This window comes from Xiphophorus hellerii, chromosome 14 (assembly GCF_003331165.1).
Source record: "Xiphophorus hellerii strain 12219 chromosome 14, Xiphophorus_hellerii-4.1, whole genome shotgun sequence".
In the NCBI taxonomy this organism is placed as follows: Eukaryota; Metazoa; Chordata; class Actinopteri; order Cyprinodontiformes; family Poeciliidae; genus Xiphophorus; species Xiphophorus hellerii.
Window position 1 is genome coordinate 10454677 of NC_045685.1, and position 25371 is coordinate 10480047.

Sequence of the window (25371 nt, forward strand, 5' to 3'; positions counted from 1 at the left end):
CTAATTTGTGTGTCGTGTCAGAGCCTAATAATCCTAAACGACAACAAATGTGGTGCTGAACAGCCGCTGGTGTCGGTTAGGCTTAACAATGATCGCAGGTATTCTGTCGCGGTAAGGAACCGATCGCTCCGAAAGAGTTTTATAGAGTTTTACGTGCAACAGTGAAACCTGCGTTGACATGTAGAGCCGCACACGTTGGTTTCCGTAGTTCCAATGGGAAAAAGGAAAGACATGATTCATCCCAGGTTTCTTGGTAAGTTGCGAATTATTTATTCATGAAAACTTGAACTCAGTCATATTGCGTTATATTGTGGTTGGTACGCCATCAAAGGAGGATCGAGCCCTGCATGTTCTCATGAGATGGTAGATTAAAAACAAGAATAAAATAGAAAAAAATAAACAGCTGTTTTATTCGATTTATTTGTCAATATGATAGGTTTAATTGAAATCCAAAATAATAGAAATATAAAATGAGAGGCATCCCGTTTTCTGATGCCAACATCCAATCCTCAACTTGTGCTCCAGTGACGTCACTGACACGTATGGTAGGATGGACTGTTTTCAACATTCGCGATACGATAAATACATGCAATAAAAAGCTTCTGTTATACATATTTTCAATCAAACGTATCAACAATTAGCCGCAGATTTAGATGCCCGTCTTTCTTATTTCTGTTTTATCACTATTTGTTTTTATTTTAAACCTGAGAAAAAAATGAAACCAAAGTTCTTAGTTGAACGTAAATATTAAATCACCGCTTGTTGTTTGTTTTATTTGTTTCCTTATGTAAACATATAATTACAACAACATCTGTGACGATAACTAATTTTGCTGGACGATGAATTGTCCCAGAAGTCATTGCGATACCGGCTAATATTGTTGTTTTGATATCATTTTCAAGTACTATAATGGCAAAAGGCGTAATAATGCAATTCTGAAAGATCAAGAAACTTTAAATTATAGTGAACATTTAACACTGGAGCTGGAATACATTTAAAATATCCAAAATAAATAAACAAAACAACAAATAAAATGAAGTCTTTGTAAACAAAGAGTAGTTGAAACCAATACACCAGACTGAAGACTTTTCTTGTCAAGTTTTTTTGTAGAGAGAGAGAAAAGAGAAATTCATACAAATGGAAATGATTGAGCTTGTTTAAATTTATCATGCGATTAATTAATTCACTGCTTATTGCGACAGGCCTATGATTCAATTCAGTAATATTACAAACGTTTCAGTATGTTTTTTGGACTTTGTGTCTGTTTCCTGTTCCCTGCAGGCGAAGGCAGCTCCAGTCTGCACAGCATCCACAAGCGGAAGCACAAAAAACACAAGAAGCACAAGAAGAAACACCACAGCTTTGTCGAGGCCCCGGAGCCCCAGCCCATCCCGGTCCCCGTCCCCCGGCCGCCGTCTCAGTTCAGACTGAAGATCAAACTGGGGGGCCAGACTCTGGGCACCAAGAGGTTTGCTAGCTTCACGTCCCTACTGCTAACATCTCTGTTTATTCATCTGGATACACGATCACTTACTGGGATTGCGTCCCGTTCCAGTGTTCCCACCTTCACCGTCCACCCTGGCGTGGCTCGCCCTCCCTCACCGCTGATGATCCTCGATAACGACGTGGACGATGAAGACGAAGACGATGATGACGATGAGCCCTCCGTACCTTTGGAGCAGTACAGAGCCTGGTTGGGTAGGTTACATTAAATGCCTAATGCATGAATTAATGGGCCAAAGTCCATTTTGCTATTTTGAGGAAGAAACCATTAGCTGAGGAAATAAACAAGTTTTACATCTCAGAAAAGTAGCTTGCAAACACACTGATGTTACCTAAGACAGTTAGGTAGTAATGATGGCTGCCTTCTCTCTCTGAATCTTTTTCGTTGGATGTCAGATGAAGACAGTAATATGGCTGCGTCCCCTCTGCCAGACATGGACTCCGACTCCATGCTGGGCAGGCCCGTGGACGAGGAGGAGCGGTGGCTGGATGCTCTGGAGAAGGGCGAGCTCGATGACAACGGAGAGTTGAAGAAAGAGATTGACGAGTCCCTGCTCACCGCCAGACAGGTGAGGTGGAGAGGAGGGACGATTGAAAACAAAACGTGTTATTTATGTATGTATATGTGTATTTTATTTTACAGTTGGGGCCATTAAGGTTGGATGAAAGTGGGTGGAACAAATTACAACTTTCCTTTTAACATTTTCCCTTTAAATCGTGATAAGATACACTACTACAGTTTATTTGTGCATTTCAGCAACAAGACAGTTCAAAGTGCTTCACACTATAAAAACATTACAGCAAATAATCATAAAAAAATTGCATTTTAACAATATGCTATGATAATCTTATTACTTGTTATGTAAGATTATGTAAGATTACTTGTTTGTGCTAGAAGTAGCATGTCAATATTAAATAGGAAGTATAGAGAACTATACCATGCATATAGTTTGTGTTTTAAAAAGGTTGTAGGATTCTGGATATTTTTGTAAATCACCATAAACCCATCCTGATTCATGAAATCAGCCTTTTCTTTATGACCCATTTCTTGGCGTTCCTCTTCAGAAAGCCCTCCTGCACAAGCAGCAGAGCCAGCCTCTGCTGGAGCTGCCCATGGGTTACAAGGAGAAGGAGATGACGGCCGAGATGATGCAGAAACGGGAGGAGAGAGCCCGGAAGAGGCGTCTGCAGGCGGCCAAGAAGGCCGAGGAGAACAAGAACCAGACGATCGAGAGACTGACAAAAACCAGCAAGGCCAAGATCAAAAGCCTCAAAGAGAGGAAGTCCAAGCAGAACCAGTGTCCCACGGTTCGCTACAGCGACTCGGCGCGGGGAATCGCCATCTCCTTCCCCGCGGGCGTTCCCACGCCGGTGCCGGCTCCTCCTCCGCCTCCGCCGGCGGCTCCGGTGAACTGTGGCGTGACTGGGTGCACCAACTTCAAAAAGTACTCTTGTTCTAAGACCGGGGTTCCTCTCTGCAGCCTGGAGTGCTACAGGAAGAACCTGCAGCTTGCGCAGAGCGCGGCTTGAACCATTATGTTTGTTCTTCACATCGGACACCCTGATGTGAATGGTATATTTTTGAACTTGATGTCTTTTTGAGAAATGAATTCATTTTCAGTGTGGCGTGACTTCTCAACATGGTCTTTTTGTCTCTGTTACTGCGTTTGTTTGTTTTTTAAACCATCATACTTCAGTGCTGCAAATGTTTGTACCAAAATGTAACCAAATATTTATGATTTCTATCATCATGACTACAGAGAGGAGGAGGAGGGATTTTTTTTTCTCCAGGTTCTGCCAAATGTTGACAACATTTTGGTTATTGTTAAACATATTTTACACTCTGAATTATGTTTCAAAACTCAACGGAATCAAGTAAATTTATCTTGAAACAATCAAAGGTTGTGGCATTTTATTGTCAAATAGTGTTTTATTATGTAACAATTTCCCATACAAAACTGTACAAAAAATTTAAATTAACAACACGTTTACTGCTTTGTATACAAAAAAAAAAAAAATCATCAGTCTAGCTTTACTGGATGGAGATTCATGCAGCAGCGTTTTTCTTTTTCACTGGTTTAGGGTTGTAAAGTTCACAGCACAAAACCGACAGGTCAGCTGGTCAAAGTGGAAAGGAGGTATTCGTTCGTCGGGAAGCTCACTGTGCGTTCATGGTGAGAAAAAAAAAAAAAAAAGGCACTGCAACGATCCGACCTGAAGTTGAAACGGCCTCAGTCATGCTCCACTGCTTATCTGCAGAAAAAACATGTGGAAAGCAAAGATGGAAAGAAAAAAAAAAAAAAACTCTACAGCACAGAAAAAGAGCAGCTGTTTGATTTTTCTTGAGATTGTGCAGGAAGTCTTCATGCCGTCGACGCATCATAAACCCAAACCGAAGGACAGTCTGAAGGCCATCTCCACGGGAACCTCCGGCACCGAGTCGTGGAAGCAGACGTAGAACTCTTGAGGAACCGGCTCCAGCAGCATCCTCCTGGGAACCAGAACAAAGCAAAGATGTTTATCCTTAAAAGAGGCTCGGAACCGAGGACGAGCGTCCTGATTTAAAACCCCCGTCAAAGAGGAAGTGTCTGCGTTAGCAGCTCCGTTTGAAGTGAAAGTTTTGTTTATTTTAAAGATCCTAGATTACGAGAAGACGTGTTCATATTATTCAAGAGCTTTAAATATCTGTGAACCTCCTGCCTGTTTCTCACACACAGTAAAGGTTCGGTATTTTGTGTGTTTGGACCCAGACGTACCCTATTACCCAGTAAGTCATGGTGGGGGCGGGTTTCCTCTGGTCGGTCCAGTTCTCCGGCTTGCACTGAAACAGAACCCCGTGTTCTTTAACCGGGCCCAGACCCCAGCCGGACCTCTGAGAACGGTCTGCTGCACGGCAACCCTGCACGACACGAAGCAACGCAGAGAGTCACGCGATGTCACCGAGCTGGCAGGAGACGCAAAGGATGCTGGGAAGAAAACGAGCTTCTCTATTTGATTGTAAGACACAAACATATGCAAAGTTTTCTCCTTCAAATGCAAAACAAACAAAACAGAGGCAAAAAAACCTCATTTTCCACATCTTGTCATGTTACAATTACAAACTAATGTACTTCATAGACTTGTCAAAGTAACAAATTTAGCCCATTTTCAAATAATTGAAGAACATTTAAAAGTGGAACAGGAAAACATTTTAAACGCCTAAAATAAACAAAAAAAATTATCAAGCAACAATAACTGAAATGGACTATGAAGTCTCGGTAAACTCATTTGCATTTTAAAAGTAATTATTAAGCTAAAGAAAAAGCAGGCAAAAGTAGCAGGTAGTGCAAATGAACTATTTAATACTGGGTGGCAAATATTTGCAGCGTTTCTCAAAATGCCGGCTTTTCAATTATATTAAACTCTTTAGCCATTGTTGTCCAACACTGCAAAAACAAAACATCTTACAAAGTATTTTAGTCTAGTTTCTAGTGCAAATATCTTCGTACACAAAACTAACTTGTAACATTTCAACAAGACAGGAGTTTTAAGTCAATAGCTTCTTAATTTTGATGAAAAAGTATTTGTTCAATGGTCAGATTATTTCACTTATAACAAGACATTTGGCTCATGTTATAAGTGAATTAATCTGCCAATGGAACCAGTACTTTTTTTTTTGTCAACATTAAGGAATTATTCACTTAAAACAAGCTCTGATTTCTCTCTGAAAAGTTGCTTGTAAGTCAGTTTTGTCTCATTTCATGTATTTTAAGATATTTTCACTAGAAACTAGACTAAAAATACTTTTTTAAGAGTTTGTGTTTTTGCAGTGAGATGGAAAATATCACGCTCATTTCAATTTATCATGCGATTAAGTGATTTATCGCTCATTGCAATGGGCTTAGTATTTCACTGGCATTTAATGTGGCAATTGGATGCAAATTAAAGCAGAATTAGAAAGACAATTTTAAAAAATGTCAAAATCTTGATAGAAGCCCAACTGATTTGGGAACGCGTTCCCTCACCCTGGCCGGCAGACTCTGCTGGAAGGCGGCGCGTATGGAGAGGCAGCAGTGGTGGAAGTTGCGTATGAGATGCGGGTGGATGGAGCCGCTGAGCTGAGCCACTTCTCTGTGAGTGGGAGCGATGAAGATCCCCTGCACCGTCTCCATCAGGACGTAGTGAAACAAGGTGTTCTCCGTACCCGAAGTCAGTCTGTCACAGATAACACAGTGATCTGTTTTGACACAAACGCGACTAAATACATAAAGTCACGCAGGAGGCGGTTTGTTCTGCATTACTTTATGGTGTTGTACGTTTCCTCCGTCTCCCTGACAGTCAGGGTTTTCTTCAGGGTCCCCAGGTAGAAAGGGTTTGGATGCTTCATCCTGGGCATCTGGGCAGTAATGGGAATTAAAAAATCTCCCTGAATCCAAGGTTTGTTTTACAAAAATCGCCAGATTTGATACCTGATCTTCCTGGAGATGGTTTGAAGATTCTAGAAATAAAACCTCACAGAAATAATTACTTTTTTAAAAAATGACTTGTAGCAGAAACTCAGTCTGTTTTCTTTTAATTTGCAAGATTGCAAAGAAAATCTTGCAAATTTTCTTTGTTATTTACTGTTTTTTAAACATTAAATAATCTTTAAAAAACAGTAAATTAGGAGTGTCAAAACTTTTTGTCACATGGGCCAAATTTGTGGCCCATGTCAAAAATACCAAGAAAGAAACAAAAATCAAGCACATAAAATATGTATTTTTTGTGTAGAAAGGGAATGTTATTAGTTGTAAATCCAAAACTTCAAAATAATTTTTTACATTACAAACACGTACTTTTCAAATTCTTCTAGGCTTATTTGAAATCACACAAACAGGATTTAGGTCACTTTCTTTCAAAAGTGACACATAGAGCCAATTTTAATAAATTGAGTAAAAGCTAAACTGGGCAGAGCAAAGCCGTCTTTTCATGTAGACATTGTGTTCATAGTCTCTCTTAACTTTAATTAGACGCCCGAGCCGGATGTAAACCTGGCGTCTCATAATTAAGACTTTACTGCTTCCTTTTTCAGGCCATAATTTGAGTCAGCAGATTCATCTTCTCCCATTTTTAGCTTTTGTTTAACATTTTCCAGCTCCGTTTTGTGGCTTGTTGTAACCGCAGGGTGAGTCAAGTGCAAATCAATTGGGATGTGTGACTGATAGGAGCGGAGATGTTTTGTGTTTAGGATGCAGTGAGCTGCGCTTGCTACGATCTAATAAACTTCTGCCAATTACCTTCTTTATTTCCTCAACAGGCTGAACGATCTACTAAATGAACACAACTTTATATTGTGCATATCGTGCTTATTAATTGTGCTGCAGAAGCCTGAGTGTGACTCGTCCAATAAAGCAAATAATTCTGAGTGGGGCTCTGACTCTTAACTCCACGTTGCAGTAAAGCTTCCTGCTAATTTTACCTTCATATCATCACCTTCCTAACAAGATGGCCATTTCTTGCCAGAAGTGTTTTTTTTGTTTTTTCAATATTACCACCTTGAGTCATTTTTTGACTTTTGGCAAAAAATGACTGTACCTTGAAGAGGCCTGCACTGCCTCCGCTCCCATCAGATCCCAGAGAGTCCCGTCTGCCACCGATCCGTCTCCCTGAGTCCGGGGTGGAGTGAGGGCTGAGACCCGGAGCCGCTGACGAACCGGACCCGGCGTCCATCGGACCCTCGCTCCCGCTGTCCGACAAGCTCCTCTGTGGGCTGGACTTGCGGGACTTCTCGCCGAACAGGCTGCGCCCTCTGTGCCCGGACGGAGACCCCCGAATGGCCCCGGCCAGCTTGCTGAGGACGGGGGACGAGGACGCCAGGCTGTCGAGGCGGTCCCGGGTCGTGGCGGCAGGCAGGAACCAGTCGGCGCAGGAGATGCAGGGAGCGGACGGGACGTTCAGCCGCTCCTCCATGGCCGCCTCCAACGCGTTCAGCTGCAAGAGGGTGGCTTTCACCTGACGACACAGCAGGACTTCAAGCGTCTTCATTTCAATATGGAGCCGATTAGCAGATCAGCTGCGACAAAACCCCCACCTGATCCACATAAACACAATCGGGTCCTGGAGAGCCCAAGGCCGGAGACGCACACCCGCCCGCCTCCAACAGGACGCACTGCATGAAGTGCCTCTGAGGTGCAGACAGACAGACAGACAGACGGAGAGATGAGTGTAGCTTCACAAAAGCAGTTTCTACCGTTTCAGAAACGAAAACACAGGTCAAAGGTTTCTCTCCTCACCAGCCCCACTATGAGGAGGAAGTGTCGTCCCTGAGGCTGGCTGAAGCCCGGCGCCGTCTCTCCGCTGGCTCTCTGCTGCGGGAACACTTCTCTCCAGATGACCAGCTGACCGACACGCTGCTCCGACGCCAGCGGCAGCAGGCAGAAGTGCTGGCAGTACAGACACACGTCCAGCAGGTTCTCCTTCGGGAGATGGTTGGCAATCAGGTAGGACTGAGGGCAGAGAGGCACAAAATGATGTAGTGGAAGGAAAAATCATACATGGCTTTAGAAAAATAAGTTAAAATCTGAAAAAGGGTGGCACACACACACATACATATATTCTTCCCCCTTTAACTTATATACGCCTAAATAAAATCCAGAGTAATACCTTCAAACATAAATATTTAACTTAGATCAAAGCCTATTCAGTTAAACTTCACCCATAATTCCAGCTGAGATTGATCTGAACGTGTAAAGCAGCGAAGAGACGGCATCACTTAACTGAAGCAAAAAGGCAAGTCTACAAAGACACTGACTCCAGGATGTTCAATAAAAACAATCCACTTTGCAATTACCTCAAGTTTGTCCATCGCAAAAAAATTCATTAGAAAAAGAAGCTTGTGGTTGTCACTTGACAAAATATTTTTAAAAATCCAAGCGGTGTGAATACATTCCCACTTTACAGTTAGAGCGTCTTGTGTAAACAGTCTCTATTTTATTTGTCTGGAGCATCTGCAGGTTGCTGTCCAGACTGTAGTTTGTGCCCGTTTCCACTTTGACCCTTACCTTGTAGAACAAACAGGAGCCAAGTATAACATAGAGACGCCGCAGGCCAAAGAAGTCCTCTGACTGCAAAAAAAATATATAAAAAATGTAAATAAATATGGAGAGGTCACTTGTAATGGAGAGTTTTGTAATTAGTTAATGCTGAAAAGGAATCAAATCTTATTAGGTAAAAAGAATCAGAGCATCAGTTGACATGAACATGCTTCCAGAAACAGGCTAACCTAACCAGGACACATTTCTAAGCTAGCATGTATTTGTTCCTGCAACACAAGTTTCACTCATGGACGAACAAAACAGTCAGTTTCTGTAATCTGGAATAATTCAACCAGTCTCACCATTTCTCCAAAGTCAGAGGACTCGAAATCAGAGAGAACTGTATCCACCTCCATCTGAGGAGAACACACACCAACGATAAATCGCCAACACACACCACAAAACAGCACTGATTGATTTTGTTTTAATTAAACACATGAACACAAGCTGCACGCCACAGCCGCACACACGTGGCATGAGAAGAAGCCAAACAAACCTTAATTTCAGGAGGCAAAGTGAGCCACCGGACCGCCGGCAGTCCGTCCAGAAAAAGGCTCCCAGAAACGTCGGGCGGCGGCGGGGAGCCTTTCCTCAGGCGCCACGGCTGGATGAGCTGCTGGAAGAACAAGCAGAAGAAATGGTCCAACCTGAGGGCGTGGTCCGCCTTACAGAACGCGCTGCAGAGGACACATTGAGGATGTCAAAGAAAAAAAATCGTGAAAGATCACGCCCCAAAATCCGAGAGAGAAGAGGTAGAGAACGACGAGAGACCGAATCCTAGAGAGACCGACCTGTTCAAAGAGCCGTACATCACCTTCAGCGTCCGCACCACGTCGCCAACCACCGTCTGCAGGGACAGCAGGGGGACCCTGCGAGAAGACAGGGATGAAGTTAAAGACACACCGGGCTGAACTCCAGCTTCAGCACAATTAGTGCTAACTCAGTGTTAGCACTATGTAGAGAAAAGGAACGAGCAGCTGGAAGCAGAACGTTTGTCTTATTCTGGTCATCAACCATTTCTGGATGTTTGACTTCAACGAGTTTGATCAACTTCACCATTTCTACATAATTCATAATCCTACATGGTTTGGAAAATTCTGGAAAAGTATTAGATTTGCTCGCTTTCCCGGTGTAGAAAACTAGGGGAACATTTTTGCTTCCATTCTTTATTTCTTGCTCTTTGAGACATTTTCTCTCACTGTCTGACAAAATCAGGCCAATTAATTGATTAATGTTGTTTATCAGTTAGGATTACCAAAAGTTATTTATCTTTGCTAAATGTCAAAATAATAAAAGGTTTACATACATTTATGTTTTTGGATGTCCTTCCATAAGCTTCTCACCATAGTTTACAGGAATGTTTCTGCTTCCACAGGTAACTGAGTCAGGTGACAAAGGCCTTCTTAGCTCTGTTCACATGTTTTCTAAGGGACAGAGATCAGGACTTTCTGACGTCCACTCCATAATACTGTCTTTGTTGTCCCTAAACTAATTTGTAGCTGATCTGGTAAAGGGTCATTGTCCATCAGGAATTCCTATATGAGCGTCAGCTTTGACTTCCTGGCTGATGTCTTGAAGTGGCGTTTCAACGTTCGTTACTCATGATGTCTTATGGAGTCCAAACAACATGACGATGCCAGCCTGTCCCTTCACACTGGGGATGGTGTCTTCAAGCATTCAAGCTTCCCTCAGTCTCCTCCAAATGTAACAACAGCCATAACGGCCAAACTCTTTATGGTCTTCGTCATGGGGGGCATTTACAAACTGGAATTTGCCTTTGTAACTTTTTTGGGGGGAGTAATAGCCTCTCTGTCGCTGGCTTTAACCAACACCAGTCCAGCACTCGTTTCAGCGTTGGTCATGTGTTTGCACTAAAGTAAAACTGCTTAAACAGATGAGTTTGGAGTGGTGAAGGTCCATCATGCGACTCCTGACATATTGATTAACTTCTTTTGATTATTCCATGATGTCACACCAGGAGTGTTTGAGGCGTAAAATACGCCCGCAGAAGGGATTCCCATTAACTCCAAGGTTGTAAATTTGAAAAAAATATGTACTAAAAATCAGATTTATGGCAAATGGAAGATATTTTAGCAATTATTACTGACAATAAACATGAAATATTTAGCTTGATTGGAAGCCAGACAGTAAGGGAAAAAAAAGTTTTTTCAGCTGTAGGCTCTCATGCATGAATGATCTTCTCCGGGGAAAAGCCCTGACGACTAACTTGACATACTATTGGCGATGGCTCCTTCCTTTAAGCAGGCATCCATCTTCCAAACAAAGAAGGTGTAGAGAAGCACATGTTTAAAACACATCTGAAGAAAGCAGATGGGTTTTTCCGGTTGCTCTCTTAAATCTTGTCTTCAACAAAAATAAATATTTTTAAATGATTCAGGCACCAGCGTTTGCTTCCGACTTCTTTTCTCCGTAATGACAACTGTGGCTAGTGTGATAGTAGCCTCTTGGGTCTGTGTGTGCGTGTCGCATGGGTGTGTTTGTGTGGTGCCGCCCGCCTCTACCTCTCAGCAGGAAGACCGACGACCAGCAGGTTATTGTGCTCCTTCCAGTAGCCAACGTGAACCAGATGTTTCCCGAGCAACAGAGACGAACTGAGCGAGGGAACAGATAATGCCAAAGGTCAACGACTGAACTCAGCAGGTCAAAGCATGCAGGCAAATAAGGTTTAATAAATAAATTTATTGGCATTTTTTTCCTCAACAACTGGCAGGAAGAATTATGAATTATCATTTGCCATTATAGACAAACGATCAAGAAATATTTCAAAGGTCTGTAGAGATTACATGCACTCATTATTGCCACAGCTCTCACTAATTTGGGGTCTTTAACACATTTTGAAGTTTTTTTTCTCCCACAGGGAGTTAGATTTATACAACAAACAGCTCCATGTAACATGTTACTGTGGTTTCCTCTGATCCAAACATCGTTGGCCTCAGATATATTCATACATCTCCTCTAACTTTTGAGTAACTCCTTTGGCAGGTTGCACCTCTTTCACAAGCTTTGGGTAGCCAACTTGTAGCTTTTTCCATTGGTCTTTTGGTAAAGCTGGACGTTAGTTTTCTGGCACTGACCTAACTTTTAGGTATACTTTATAGATTTTCAATGGAGTTCAGGTCTATTTAAAAAACAAAATCTCCTGGATCTAAAGATTAGCGTACTTTATTTGTCCTGAAGCAGGTTTGAGATCATTTTCCTGTGAGAAAAACACATTTAAGACCAAGTTTCAACTTTAGGAGCAAAACTGCTGCCTTCGGATGAAATGAAAGAGGTTGAGATGAACAAGAAGCAAAAGAATTGCCAAAACTAAAGCCTGCTATAACCTACAAACTGCTGAGACATGGTTTTTACTGACCATATCACAATAGATTAAGTGGATGTCAATTAAAAAACGAAAGGCATTACTTGTACACCTTTAAGAGTCACTAAAATCAGGAGTGGGCCAAATATCTTTCCTGGAGGATTGTTTTCCTCCAGAAAACAAAGATTGTGATAATTGACCACAGTGAGGAGAAAAGCTCTACGATTGGTCGAGCTGAGGGTGTCAAATCAATGAAAAAGTTACCGGCTGACATCACCAAAGTAGATGCAATAATGACTACATCTAAGCTCTTCTGCTCTAAGCGTTTCGATGTTGAAACTTGAACACAGTTGGGTTCTCTAGCAAGTCGGTGACTCCAAACAGACATCGAAACTGACGTTAGAAAGGAAAACAGCAAACGTTAAGTTTCTGGAATAGCTTTTGCAAAACCCCAAACTCAACATCAAATTTATGGACTACGTCTAAAAGACCAGTTAATGCTAAGATGTCAAAAAAAAAAAAAAAAAAAGAGTGGTCAAATGTCCTCCCACAACCCGTGGTATAAGCTGCCTAGGCTCTAGAGGACATTGCTGGAGAAAGACACCGCAACCCTCAAGCAGATATAAAAGACGTTTAGAAGTTTTAGATAGTAAGAGAATTAAAGGTTATGTAATGACAGAATCTCTAGACCATCTCTGCTTTGCTGGAGCGTAAACTGATTGTAACATCTTCCAGGCAAGTCGCTGTCCCAACCTGATGATGTGGCCTCCTGTGACGTTCTCCAGCATGTCACACAGAGTAAGGAAGATGCCTCTCACGCCTTTCAGCTGGCTGGATGCTTCAGACACTGGGTACTGGTACAGGATTTCTTCCTAAACAGATAAAGTCACTTAGTTCAGAAATCAGGGTTCCTGCAGATTTCGCAGACTCAAATTTAAGACTTTTTAAGACCATTGAGAATGAAATTTAATGCCTTAATACCAAAATGCATTGTACGGGTTGCCAACAGAAGTGAGCCAGTGACCAAGACGACAAACAAGCAAACTGGTGATAAATTTGCTAGCTAGAAGGGGTATATTAGCAGCTAGTTAGCGGTAGCCCAACCGCCTTGAGTCACAAAATGTAATGAAGATGTCTGTGCATGACTCAAATTGTAGCCTGACATAAAGTCCTGTAAGGAAAATAAACTACATAGAATATACAGTATGACATGAATTAGTCCTGCCGTGGCTAAATTTAAGGCCTGTGATTAATGTATTTAACACCAACTTATATTTTTTGAATGAATTCAAGTCATTTTAAGGCCTTAATTCTAGATACATAAATACAAGACTTTTTAAGTATGCGTGGACACCCTGGAAATACACTGTGTAAAATATGGCCTGCATCTTGAAAATGACATATCAGGCTCAGAGAGACATCGCTGGTTAGCCAAACAGCACAAAACAAAGAGTACATAAAAATGTGCGGTATCTAGTCTTGGAAGATCAGCAACCAAAACATCTGCTGGGTGTAGAAGAATAGATGGATGTTTACGCTACCTCAATAACGCTCGGCTGGGTTAAATCTAACCAATGCTTCTCTATGGAATGACGACAATGTGACTTTTAGGGAGGGAGAAACACAAATATTTGTATTTATTCACTATCAGAAGCTGGTTAGCACAGTTCAATTACTAATAGGCCTGTCACAATAAACAATAAATCAATTAATCGTATGATAAACTAAAAGAAACTCAATAGTTCTCATTTGATTGATTTATCATTTTCATCTTTCCTCTCTCTTTTTACCAAAAACTGAGTGATAAAAGTCTTCAGTCTGGTGCTTTCGTCTCAACTTTTATTTTTTGAAAGATAATTTTGTTTACACAAACTTCATAATTCATTGTATTTGTTGTTTCTGTTGTTTTCTTTATTTATTTTGGATATTTCAAATGTCTTCCAGTTCCAATGTTCCTTAGAATATAACGTTGATTGATCTTTGAGGAAGTGTCCTTGCATTTTTATGCCATTATTACTACTACATTACTTGAAAATGGCCTCAAAACATCAATATTATTGTTTATCGCATTAAGTTCTGGGACAATTTATCATCCAGCAAAATTTGTTATTGTGACAGGCCTATTTACTAACACTGACGAGAGTGCAATGAGACAAAATGTACTAATCGGAGCACTGCTGGTGTATTAGCAGTCCTTCCAGTAGTGGGAATTTAAGGACTGAATGGTGGGAGTGGGAACTGAAAACTCCTAAATGAACTACAGCCTTGGCAACCGGAGCAAAAGACCCACAAAAGATACTAACCATTAGGCCGCGAAAGCGCGCGTGAAAAGTGTGAGAGCTCATATCAACAACTCTGTGCAGATCCGAAACTCTAACCTGCAGCAGCTGCTGAACATCTCACGTTCCACCACCCTAAAATTATGAGACTAAAGAATCAAAGCCACGGTTTAGAGGGTGTGTCATTTAGAAAATCATCCGCTCGCTGATGTGGCTCTGGACAAGCCGTATTCCTCTGTGCCGCTGTAGTTTAGGTCCAGATAAATGCAAAAAAAATAAATAAATCGGACACGCAGATACACAGAGAAGGAGCAAGGGAACAGCAAAGCACGATTGCTGAGCTGAACACATGTAATTAGGCTGTCAGTCAGAAGTGCTTCTCACAGCAGCAGTGCACAACAGGGAAGCTGAGTCCACACATATAACCTGAATGGACCTACAAACTTGGTTCTGATTAAATTTTTTTTAAAAAGCGAGGGTTTTGGAGGAATAGCTCGTTGTTGTTACGCTCTGATCCAAAACAGATTTGATTAAGACTCCACAGAGTGCAGCTGACAGCGTTTAAATCGTAGGTCATTTGCCGTAAGAAGCCGAACTAATCACGGAGCTTTCTGACGTTTCTTTTCCTTTGTCCTGGAAGTCGTCCACAGCAGTAGTTTCCAGAAAACGTCCGGAGGGATTCACTTTTAATGCTGTGATTTCCTTCTCAACTTTTCTTCTTTGCACTCAATTACCCGGATCCGCTTTCAGGGAACCAACATAATTAAAATGGTCTGAGCAATGTCCTAGTGGCAGTTTGTAAGGGTTGCTAAGAGCCAAAGTAATGATTTAGTCTCCACAAGAATTTGCTTTCCAAAGGGATGGAAAAGTGTTTAGACATCCACGGTTTGAGCAGAAGCAGCCGTTTGTTCTGTGAATAAGGTTTGATTTGTAGTCGTCTCACATAATAAACCGGCCCAAGCTGTTTTTGTCCTCTCTCAGCACCCATTGCATGCTTGGCTTCAATCTTCTTAGCGTCTCCTCTAAAGGCTTGTGGCTTCCAATCAACAATTTCCAAGACTGCGGAAACACTGGAGTTTTATGTTTAATTCAACAGCGCTAGCATAACCCTAATTTAATGTTGGCCCTGTTCAATGATTTTATTTTCCTGGCAAACAGTTCTGATAGGGTGAAACTGGTCAAAGTCCTTCCACTGGCTCCACGGAGCTCAGAGAATAGACTTCTGTTAGTTTATAAATCAATGAATGGCTTGACACCAAAATACGTTGTAGTTGTCATTGTATCAACCCTCCAGATCACTGGTCTCCTCTGCATCCCCAGAACCAGTACCAGAACCAAACACGGAGAAGCAGCGTTCAGCTTTTATGCTCCACTAATCTGGGAGAAACTTCCAGAAAACTGCAAAGCTGCCAAAACACTGAATTCCTTTAAATCAAGGCTAAAAATCCACCTGTTTAGAGTTACCCTTGATTCATAATCAATAAAACAACGATTAGCATATTTGTCATATATTTGCTTCATGATTTTCACATAACTGGTTACTGTGAAGCACTTTGAACTGCCTTGTTGCTAAGCCTGTAATAAATTAACCGCATGATAAATTAAAATGAGCTTGATCATTTCCATTCTCATAATTAGTTGAAAGGAAATTTTGTTAACAAAGAAATCATCATTTCATTTATGGCTTCAGATGTGGGTAGTTTTTATTTAGGTCTTATCTATTTGTTTTTGGTTGTTGTGTTTCATTTTGGAAATTTAAAATATCTTCCCGTTACAAAGTTAAGAATTCTTTACTACATTAGAAGTTATTGGTCTTTTAGAGGGGAAACTTGCATTATTATATTACTTGAAACAGGCCTCAATCGTTCATCGTAATCATTACTGAGACAATTTATTGTCCAGCAAAATTTGTTTTTGTAACAGGCCTACTTGTTGCTAAAAATGATCCTGACGACGGATGAATAATGAAAAAGCCTAACTGATCGATGGGACATTTAGACAACAGAATAAGTAATAAAGACTGGATATAAAATTATCCTTCAGTCTTTGATGTTCTCACGCCATACTTATTCAAATATGGAAAAAACCTGAACAAAACCCCACACTTTTTCAGGCTGTGAACAAATTCTCTGCATTAAGATCAGAAAAGCAGGAGCCAAGACTCAGATCACACTCATTTTAGGTTTAATAGCTATATAAGGCATTTTATTTCCCACTTATTCTGAGACAAAGTCTACTTTCCTACTTGGAAACCTCATATATACTTTATTAAGCCAGCACTACACGTCCAGTAAAACGTCCAGATGTTTCATTGGCTCAAATAGTGACTAAAAACAACTCCGTAAACTCCAGAATGAACAGTATCCGGTGATTCTGATCAGGAAATAAACATCTAGTGGTTTGCTACAGGTTGCGTAGAGACCGACCTCTTCCTGCAGAGATGTAGAGTCCAGTTTGAGCGACAGGTACATGACGATGTGCGGGATGTGTTCGATGGCCATCTGGAGCTCCGCCGTGTCCTCCCCCCACAACAAGCGCACCAGTTGGCTGACTGGTGGAGAGGCCTTCGTCTTCTGGACCGGAGAGGAGTCACGGGGAGCAGCGCTGTCTGCTGGAGCCGCCGTCTCCAACGTCAGCGTCACCTGGCGGGCGGGCAGGAAGCAGATGTAGAGTCAGGTGAAGGAGAAGAGCTATGTCTAAAAGATGCTCTGGTCATAGACCAACGCAAAGTAGATAGGGAGATGTGTTAAATCTAAATGCATGCCACAATTTTCAGATTTTATTCTCTGCAAATAACGTTGACACCCGTGAGTCAATTTCCCTGTCACTTCACGATTACAAAATAAAATTTTAAAAAATGACAGGAAATGAAACATAAATAAATTTTGAATGTAGAAAACAAAAATAAAATAAAATGTTACAGTAAGTTAAAAAAAATTATACTAAATAAATACAGAGAAATTATAATTATTAAATTAAAAATACATATAAAAAAATCATTAAATAAAACAAAAGAAACTAATAAGATTGGAAACAAAATGGCACATTTAATAATAATTATCATGTTAAATTAATACTGTTGAAAATGATGTATTAACTGATATTACACTGTATTATTAAGTTGAGAATGTTCTTTTTATTTTTTATTTGTTAGATGCAATAGTTGGTGCATAAATTACTTTATCAAGCCATTTATTTATTTATTTATGTATATTGCCTATTAAGTCAGAATCCATCCTCCTATTTATCACATACAAACTCAACGATGTGCCTATGAATCTGAAAGTACAACAACAAAAAAAAAGATGTATGAACAAGCCCAGAAGTATAAAGACTTCAGTACTGAGATGATCACTGAGCAAATGGGAACAGGATGGCAGCTGAGAGAAGAAAAACACTCTTTCTTCTAGGAAGCAGGAAGAAGTCTGTGTGTTTCTGAGCATCTCTAATAAAATAAAAACCACGCTTCTGCCAAGCCATGAGTGAGTATAGAGTCAGCTTTGGACGTCTCCTAATTGGAAACAGACTGGAGTCGTTTCAACAAACACACGTCACGGGGACGTCAAAACACTCTGAGGAATAATAAAGGGTCTTGGCTTGCTGCGTTCCTATTGGTCAATGTTTTTCTTCATTGTTTTTAAAATGCAGAATCGTAGCATATCATCAAAACAGACCTACAAAAATGTGGTTTTTTTTGTCTTAAAGGAACAGAGTTCGTTTCTTGTTATTTTTTACGTTTCCTTTGAGAATTGCTTTTTCACAGCGTTCCTACACATTTTCATGTCTGAATTACAGTAACCTTTTTAAGACCATTATAAATGAAATTCAGGACGTGTATCACAACAGAGACGCACAAAACAAAAATGCATATTTTATAGCAGTACAGCCAAACTTTTTTGAACAAAACGAATGCAGCATCGAATGGGTTCGCAACAGAAGACGAACATCGTCCAGCAAACTTTCCAAAGACAGATGCAGGATGCTAGCTAGCAAGGTTAGGTAAGGTAATTTTATTACACATTTTCAGCAACAAGGCAATTCAAAGTGCTTTACATGATTTAGAAAGAAATACAAACAAAATAACAAACCAAAGCTAGCTAGCAGGGGTATGTTAGCAGTTAGCTAGCTAGAAGTAGCCTCGAATCAAAACATGTGATGAAGATGTTTGTGTTTGACTCAAACTTTTGCCTGGCAGAAAAGTCCCACGAGAAAAATAAACTACATAGCATATACGACATAAATTTAAGACCTGAGATTAACGTATTTAAGGCTAACTTGCATTTTTCTAATGAATTTAATACATTTTATGGCCTTAATTTAAGATACATGAATGTAAGACTTTTTAAGGACGGCTAGATCTTTGGGTCCCAAACAATGGGATAGCGAATAAAGGCTGGAAAACCAAATATTTTCCTAACTTCATTTTCTTTATCCATGCTTTTCCAAACCTCGAAAATACAGACAAGAAATTCCAGACTATCCCGTGAAATATAAGAACCCTATCAGGTTTAATATGAGCATTGTTTGGGTCGGCAGGAATAATATAATAGCTGTAAAGCCGTAAAGCCATCTAGGTCTGTATGTTACTCTGTCTTCCAGCTCTGCCCAAATATGACGCTAAAAAAAAGATCAAATTACCGTGCCAGAAAGGTAAAAGCTATATTTTTCTAATCCAACGGTCTGTGCAGAGCCTGTCAGCTCTAACCACAGGCCGCCGGCCCCTCCAGCAGGCCCCTACATCAAGGCTCCCAGCTATTTTAGCCCCTTTTACTGGAATACTGTCATTACGGAGCCAGAGGCCAATCCTGATTCATCGTGTGATGAACCTTTCCACTTATTACTCCGTCTCAATGCCCCGTCGTAGTGGCGAGGTCTGAACACAACCAGCAGGATTTAACTTGACCTTTGTTTTTAATTATTTCAGTAAATGATGCAAGTGAATGTGACCCGAACGCATTAAATGTAGACATGAGTAAAACAGTTCAGACCTCAGAGTCGGGAAAACGGAGAGAAAAAAGCCTGAATGGGCAAACTGCAGCACTTTCCTTCATGAATTATACGGCTGTGGTCAGGCATGAGTGTGCTTTCATTGAAATTCCAGCCTGTTGATGTCAGTCATTTACCAACCATCCATTGATGGGACACACACACACTGGAGACACTGCAGTTAGGGTTAGAAAATGGCACGGCGGACCTGACTTTAATGCTAATACGCATCCCATAATAAGCCGTGTCTGCTCCATGTGGGCCGGCGGCCACACAGAAAAACCACCCAACATCAAACTCACGCTTATATGGACAAAATAAACCCGTCTGTCAGCAACACGGCTCTATTTCAAGTCCGAAGCGAATTTCTGTGCCCAGAAAACCTTGCTATTTTTCCATAAAGCCTTCCCCTGCATGTAATTTGGTTTCCGACTACATCTTCTAATCAGCTGAGCCACAACAGCTTCCTGTGGCGCCAAAATTGTCACACGGCGATCCGGCTGAGCCAACATGTTTCGGCTTCGGCTCATGGCGCGCTCTGTCATTTGCAAATTCCTGCTTTTTGATGGGTTTTTTTGTGCTTTTTTAAAAGTTTTTTTGGGGAGTTAAAAATGAGGAGTTTTGTGTTTTGTTTTTTTTGGGTACAGTCAAAGGATTTTTTTTCTTTCTTTTGTTTTAAGTCCTGGGGGTTTTCTATGTCCGCCCACTCTGCTCTCTGCTTTATGTGCATATTTGTAACATTTTGAAGTCCTGAAGCAGGAAAGAAACCTATCAGACTATTAGCAGGTAAAAGGGTTTCAGAAAAACAAGTCATTAAAATATTAACTCGTTAAAGCTTGGAAGAAGGAACAATAACAACAATAAATCAGGTTTAAAACAATAGTAATCGGATTCTGCCTAAATTTGTCACAAGAACAAATTTTGCTGGATGATAAATTATTCCTGAAATTATTGTGATAAACGATATTATTGCCATTTTGAGACTATTTTCAACTAATATAATAATAATAACGACATGTTATTGCAAAAAAAACCCCTTTCATTTCTAGGGAAAATGTAACACTTGAACTGGAAAACAATTTAAATGTCCAAAATAAACAAACAAAACAATAATAATTTAAATGGATTATGAAGTCTTGGTAAGCAAAATTTTGTTTACAAAAAAATAATACTTATTCAGTTTAGACATGGAAAACAGGCAAAAGTGGCAGGTGGTGCAAACTGACTGCTTCGCACCGGGTGTCAAATATTTACAGCGTTTGTAAAAATTCCAGCTTTATTCAGCGGCATTAAAGGAGAGCTTCTCTGTAACGACTGTTGTCCGAACGGAAATCGTCACACTCATTTTAATATATTATGCGATTAATTGATTTATTGCTTGTTAAATCCTGCCTGAACTCCAGAGTGTTTAGGAACGGGAGCCTGACCTGCGTCGGTCCTGGGATGCAGGACAGAACCCTCTCGATGTTCTCAGAGCTCACGTCAACATCGTCCACTGCCAGCAGGACGTCACCTGAACAGAGAAAAAAATAATAATTTAATCTGCTAAGATGAGACAACTTTACTACATACAGTAGCCCTGATATGAACGCCACATGTTAGCTGACCCCACAAAGTAGATTCGTTCAAAAGATACCTGAAAGTACTTATTATTCGTTGGTTTTAGAAATGCAGAAAACCGAAGGCATTTGACGTCTGTTTTCTTTTTGTCAGCAGGAATCCAATAAAAGGCGGTTAAACAACTTCACATGCTTGTGATTAAAGATCACTGCTTTTAGCTGCTCTAATGGCTCAAACATGTTGCAGCAAGGAACAAAAAGTGACTGATTAGAGCAGATTCCTCATATAAAGCTGTGGAAAAACAGTCCAGTGATCATTTCTGCACACATCGTACACAAAAGAATGGATTTACAGCGTCTGCAAAGTATGCATACTCTGAAGGTTTTCCACATTTTTTTGTATTAAAACTACAAAACAAATCAAAGATGTGGAACTCGGCTGATGAGCTAAACTTCAATAAACTTCCATGGTTATTTCATCTCTGGTATGTATGCATAACTGCTGCTCAGTTAGAATAATTAGAGATGTTGTTAAATCAGATTTTGTAGAAAAAGATGAATAGAGCTTTTCTTAGAAAACAGTTTGAGTTCCTTGGATTAAAGGATAGCTGTGTTAGTTTTCATTAATAACTAATTCAGTAAAATTGATAAAAAATATATCTGAGCGTCAGAAACAGTGTGCTTGCTTTGGTGACTTCTTCTTAAATAATTCACACTATTTTCTGTGTAGCTCAAGGCTTTACATTGGGTCCTCTGAGTTTTAGTTTCAATATCTATGGACCTCATGTTAATTTTCAGATGTATGCACGTGACACTGTGGTATATTTAAATACAAAACAAAACGATGCAACTCAAAGCCGCATCTTGATGTTGATGTTAGAATGAGAAGATGGTTCTCATGGAGATGTAAATAGTGACTTAAGCCATGTGTTTTGGTGGCCGGGAGAAAACTGTTGCCAATCAAACATATTCAAAATTACATTGAATTTGAGTTTTGTTTGACACATAACTCATTGGCTTTGCTGATAGACACAATGTTATGATTCTGTCTTAAAGTAGACCACCACAGTTAAAAGAATCCACATGGACAAGCTTTAAAAATGAAACTATGATCTTTTTGGTAAAAATTAGATTTTCATGCTGGACTTTTTACCCCATTGTAGTACATACTGTATGTCCACAAACTGTGATGTAATTAGATAACTTGCTATGATGCCTAAAACCATTTAGGATGAAAACGGGACTAGAAATATGATGCTAGGCTATGCTAGCCTGATGCCTTATACAGGTAACTTTATGAATGAGGGTCTTACCGATCAGAATTTGACCACATTTTATAGCTGGACTGTTTGGTATTAATCCGTGAACGGTCAGTCTGCCATCCTGTAGGACGGCTCCTCTGTCTTTCTGACCTCCAGTCCAGGCAGGACGATGCACCAGGCCCAGCAGAGCTTCCAGCAGTCCTCCTCTTTCACACAGAGGCGTCGGCGAACTCGCCAACCGCTTGGGGTTCAGGTAGACACACACTTCCTTCAGCCGCCGCCGCTGAACGGTCACGCCCTGCTGCTGCCCCGGCTGCGTCTTCAGGATGGAAGCTGGAGGCGAGGAAGTCGCTTTGCCTCTGCTGCCGTCCTTGCCTCCTTTGCGCTGAGATGGACGGCGTTTCCTCCCCAGAATCCTGGCTAGCTTTTTGAGAGCGGGCTCGCCTTTCCTCCGCGAGCCGCGCCGCTGCGTGTTGGCCTGCTCCGTGATGACCTCTGCCTCCTTTTCACTGAAGCGGACGTGGTTAGTGGATAAGCACTGGCTCGCGGCGACCCGCGCCAACGTGGCCTCCTCCTCGCCCTCGCTTAGCTCCAGGTAGAACAGTTCCCCGTTCTTCTGGATGTCATCCAGCCATTCTGGCTCCAGGTCACTGAAACCAAAACAGAGCGTTTAGGAGACAGGATGAACCAAACCAAACCCCTGGCGGAACCACCGCTTTTGCTTTCTAAACTTACAAAGTGAAACCTTTTAAACACAAATGAGAAAGTAAAATAAAATTAGAGCTTTTTAAAATTTTCTTAAGATGGTGTTTGATTTATTGCAATTGTCTGGAGCCTTTTAAGTTACTTATTTATACGGTTGCTTTATAAATTCATTCAAGTTTCCATATCATTTTCTCTTTAAACTCTTTAAATGTTCTTTAATAAAAAAAAAAAGAACAAAACATGTGGAGCCTCACAGAACAACTGGATCTACTTTAGTATAAGACGACTTCTGAAGGCAAGCAGCTGCGCTAAACTTTATTTAAGGTGATCAGAGTAAAAGGGAATACAAATCCTTGCTACGCTAATAATGCACTATTCTGTGTTGGCATTTCCACAAAATGCCAACACAGAATATAGTTGGTATTTATGAGTTCGTGTTTGCAAAGTCACAAAATAATAGTAGGAATGCTTTCACAGCCACAGGAAATTATAAAAGGCTCTATTTATGTGCATGGTTTGCAATATTTAATACGAGAGCTACAAGTATTTTCTTCATTTATTCTGTCTTGCACAAGTAAAACGAAATGAAAAGCAAATTTATAGGAACATATTTAAAGTGGATTTAAAAAGCTTTACGTATTTAGATAAAAAAAAGAATCTACATCCAGCCTATGTTGTTATAGATCAAGTGGGAACATGCTGTACGAGGGCTTTCTGGAATAAACAAGGGCGTCCAAACCAGAAAACATCTTATTATCTTTCTTGACTTTTATAGGACATATTGCAGCCTGAAACCGGAGCTGGAACTATTTTTTTGTCTCTAACCCCAGACTGAAACAAGTCATCCTTACTAGTTGTAGTCGGAGCTGCTGAAACTCGATGATGTGGATTCAGTGTCCCCATCTTCTTCTGCTTTCTGAGCTGTCGAAAGTGCATTTTCAGAACAAAGTCCGGGGCTCACGGACGCCATCGTGTTGTAAAACCATCTCATTCAAGCGTAAAGTCCCGAACTGGACCAAAAGTTAATTTCAGTACTTTATTTCTGGGGAATAAGAAAGAAAAAAAAATGCTGTCGCCATGTTTGATTCAGCGCTGGCGACTGTGTACGGAGTGTCACGTGACACAAGAGCGTACGTTCTGATTGGTGGAGGTCACCGTTGCCCTTAACAACACACAAGCGTCGTCTTGGTAGCGGATTTGCAGACTGTTATGCCATTAAAAAATGACGATATTCCAGCGCCCATTTACGGGTGTTAACCTGTTTAGTCTTTGTTTAATCCACATAAACCTCCATTATGTAAAATAGAAGGACTGGTTTATATTTGTTATTTTCGTACCAACTAGCTTGAGAGAAGTTAGGTTAACTTTGCTAACTTGTCAAGTTGTATTTTAACCTGAAATGACAGATTCGCGACATTAACTCGGATTCCAACTCAGAAAATTAAAAAAGGTGTACGCCATAAACAGCTTATAAAATTTCAATATACAACACACGACCAAAAGTGAATATCCAGCTTCTACTCGTTGATTTATTAGCTCAGATACCTTCAGGTTTTTTTTTGTTTTTTTTTTTTGCTTTATTTTTAATCCCCTTTGGCATTCGGCGCAAGCCTGGCAAAGTTCCCCGGCTCGCAAACAGAAGCAGACGATCGGCGAAAGCGCTACCAAAACATAAAGTCATGAAATTTCCGAACAAGCGCCGACTGACCTGTAAAGAAGAACGCTGCGGATGGAGTCGAAGTCCTCCAAATTATTTGAGAAGAAATTTCCATCTATGAGGTTAAACATCCTCTGGGTTTCATGTTTTGAAACGATGTTCTCAGGGAACAATAAGGAAAAGGCAAATGTAATTCCTTGAAAATAAACCTGATCCAGAGTCACTTCTTTCCTTTAAAATAAGTTCTTTGACTATCAACGCCACGGCAACATTAAGCTTGAGCTGCCTGACGGATCCTCCCTCCAGCTTCCTACGTCAATCACTTTCTTTTCTTTTTTTTTTTTATTGGGCTTTTTTTCCTTTGGCTTTTTCAAACCTTGAGTGTTTCTCCAGGACAGCAGAGCGGAATGTAACCCAGCTATCTGCTTGGCGTTTTGAGAAAACTCTGGGCTACGACAGAAAGCTTAAGACTGTAATCACAACACAACTTAATATATGATGCATTAATCTCTTAACTCACATATTGTTTTCTTTGTTCATCCCAATGAGAAGAGTGGTGCTGTTTATTGACAGATCCTGACAGTGTCTTAGCTTTCCAATGACGTCAAACACATGGAAATAAAAACAGAAGGTGTTCTGTAAGTGTTACTATTTGTGTTTTAGAAGCATAATTAAAGAAAAATAGACTTGAGTTGCTTAAACAGAGACAAAAAAAAATCATTTTCTGCGCCATTAAATACAAAAATAATTACCAAAATTATACCAAAATTACCAAATTTCTATCGATTGCACTTATTAATTGTATTTAATTAATTGAATCATTAATTAAATACAAGAACAGTTCCGACAAACTGGAGCGATTCCTACCGCTAACTGTTCAAAGGAATCAAATCGCGACTGAACGACACATCAACAACGAGTTGTTTTCTTTACACCGGCATCTGCAGCTTTTCTTTCAAGTGACCCGGTTTTAAGCCAGTTCTCCACCATTTCGTCGCGGACCGCACTTTGAAAGCGACATTTTGTTAGAATAATTTGTTTATCTC

The 25371-nt window shown here is 40.5% G+C and overlaps 2 protein-coding genes across 4 annotated transcripts; one reads left to right on the forward strand and one right to left on the reverse strand.

Annotated features, from left to right (window-relative positions):
• Positions 1–84: 84 nt before the first annotated feature.
• On the forward strand, positions 85–3403 carry ino80b (INO80 complex subunit B). Of its 2 annotated transcripts, none has more exons than XM_032582356.1 (5): positions 85–253; positions 1282–1468; positions 1556–1698; positions 1900–2072; positions 2569–3403. In XM_032582356.1, the coding sequence occupies exons 1-5, from the start codon at positions 214–216 to the stop codon at positions 3031–3033; spliced, it is 1008 nt and encodes a 335-aa protein (XP_032438247.1). In that variant the 5' UTR covers positions 85–213; the 3' UTR covers positions 3034–3403. The 2 variants fall into 2 exon arrangements, with proteins under 2 accessions (XP_032438247.1, XP_032438248.1); XM_032582357.1 differs by having other exon boundaries at positions 1936–2072.
• Positions 3401–24994, reverse strand: intu (inturned planar cell polarity protein). 2 transcript variants are annotated; one of them, XM_032582344.1, is made up of 17 exons: positions 24377–24994; positions 22015–22613; positions 20570–20655; positions 16583–16798; positions 12631–12749; positions 11078–11167; positions 9347–9424; positions 9052–9232; positions 8858–8911; positions 8523–8585; positions 7755–7967; positions 7553–7645; positions 7057–7473; positions 5784–5878; positions 5508–5697; positions 4260–4402; positions 3401–3994 (listed from the first exon to the last, which is right to left on the reverse strand). In XM_032582344.1, exons 1-17 carry the CDS (start codon positions 24454–24456, stop codon positions 3883–3885), a joined length of 2829 nt encoding a protein of 942 aa, XP_032438235.1. In that variant the 5' UTR covers positions 24457–24994; the 3' UTR covers positions 3401–3882. The 2 variants fall into 2 exon arrangements, with proteins under 2 accessions (XP_032438235.1, XP_032438233.1); XM_032582342.1 differs by lacking the exon at positions 24377–24994 and adding an exon at positions 23520–24338.
• Positions 24995–25371: the final 377 nt, after the last annotated feature.

Excerpts from the sequence above, each read along its gene's own strand:
- ino80b (XM_032582356.1), top strand. The coding sequence starts at position 214 with ATGGGAAAAAGGAAAGACATGATTCATCCCAGGTTTCTTG. Across the intron at positions 1,469-1,555 it reads CAGACTCTGGGCACCAAGAG|TGTTCCCACCTTCACCGTCC; the intron begins GTTTGCTAGCTT and ends GTCCCGTTCCAG. Across the intron at positions 1,699-1,899 it reads GCAGTACAGAGCCTGGTTGG|ATGAAGACAGTAATATGGCT; the intron begins GTAGGTTACATT and ends GTTGGATGTCAG.
- intu (XM_032582342.1), bottom strand. The coding sequence starts at position 23,659 with ATGAGATGGTTTTACAACACGATGGCGTCCGTGAGCCCCGGACTTTGT. Across the intron at positions 22,614-23,519 it reads AGCAGCTCCGACTACAACTA|TGACCTGGAGCCAGAATGGC; the intron begins GTAAGGATGACT and ends TTTTGGTTTCAG. Across the intron at positions 20,656-22,014 it reads ATGTGGTCAAATTCTGATCG|GTGACGTCCTGCTGGCAGTG; the intron begins GTAAGACCCTCA and ends TTCTCTGTTCAG.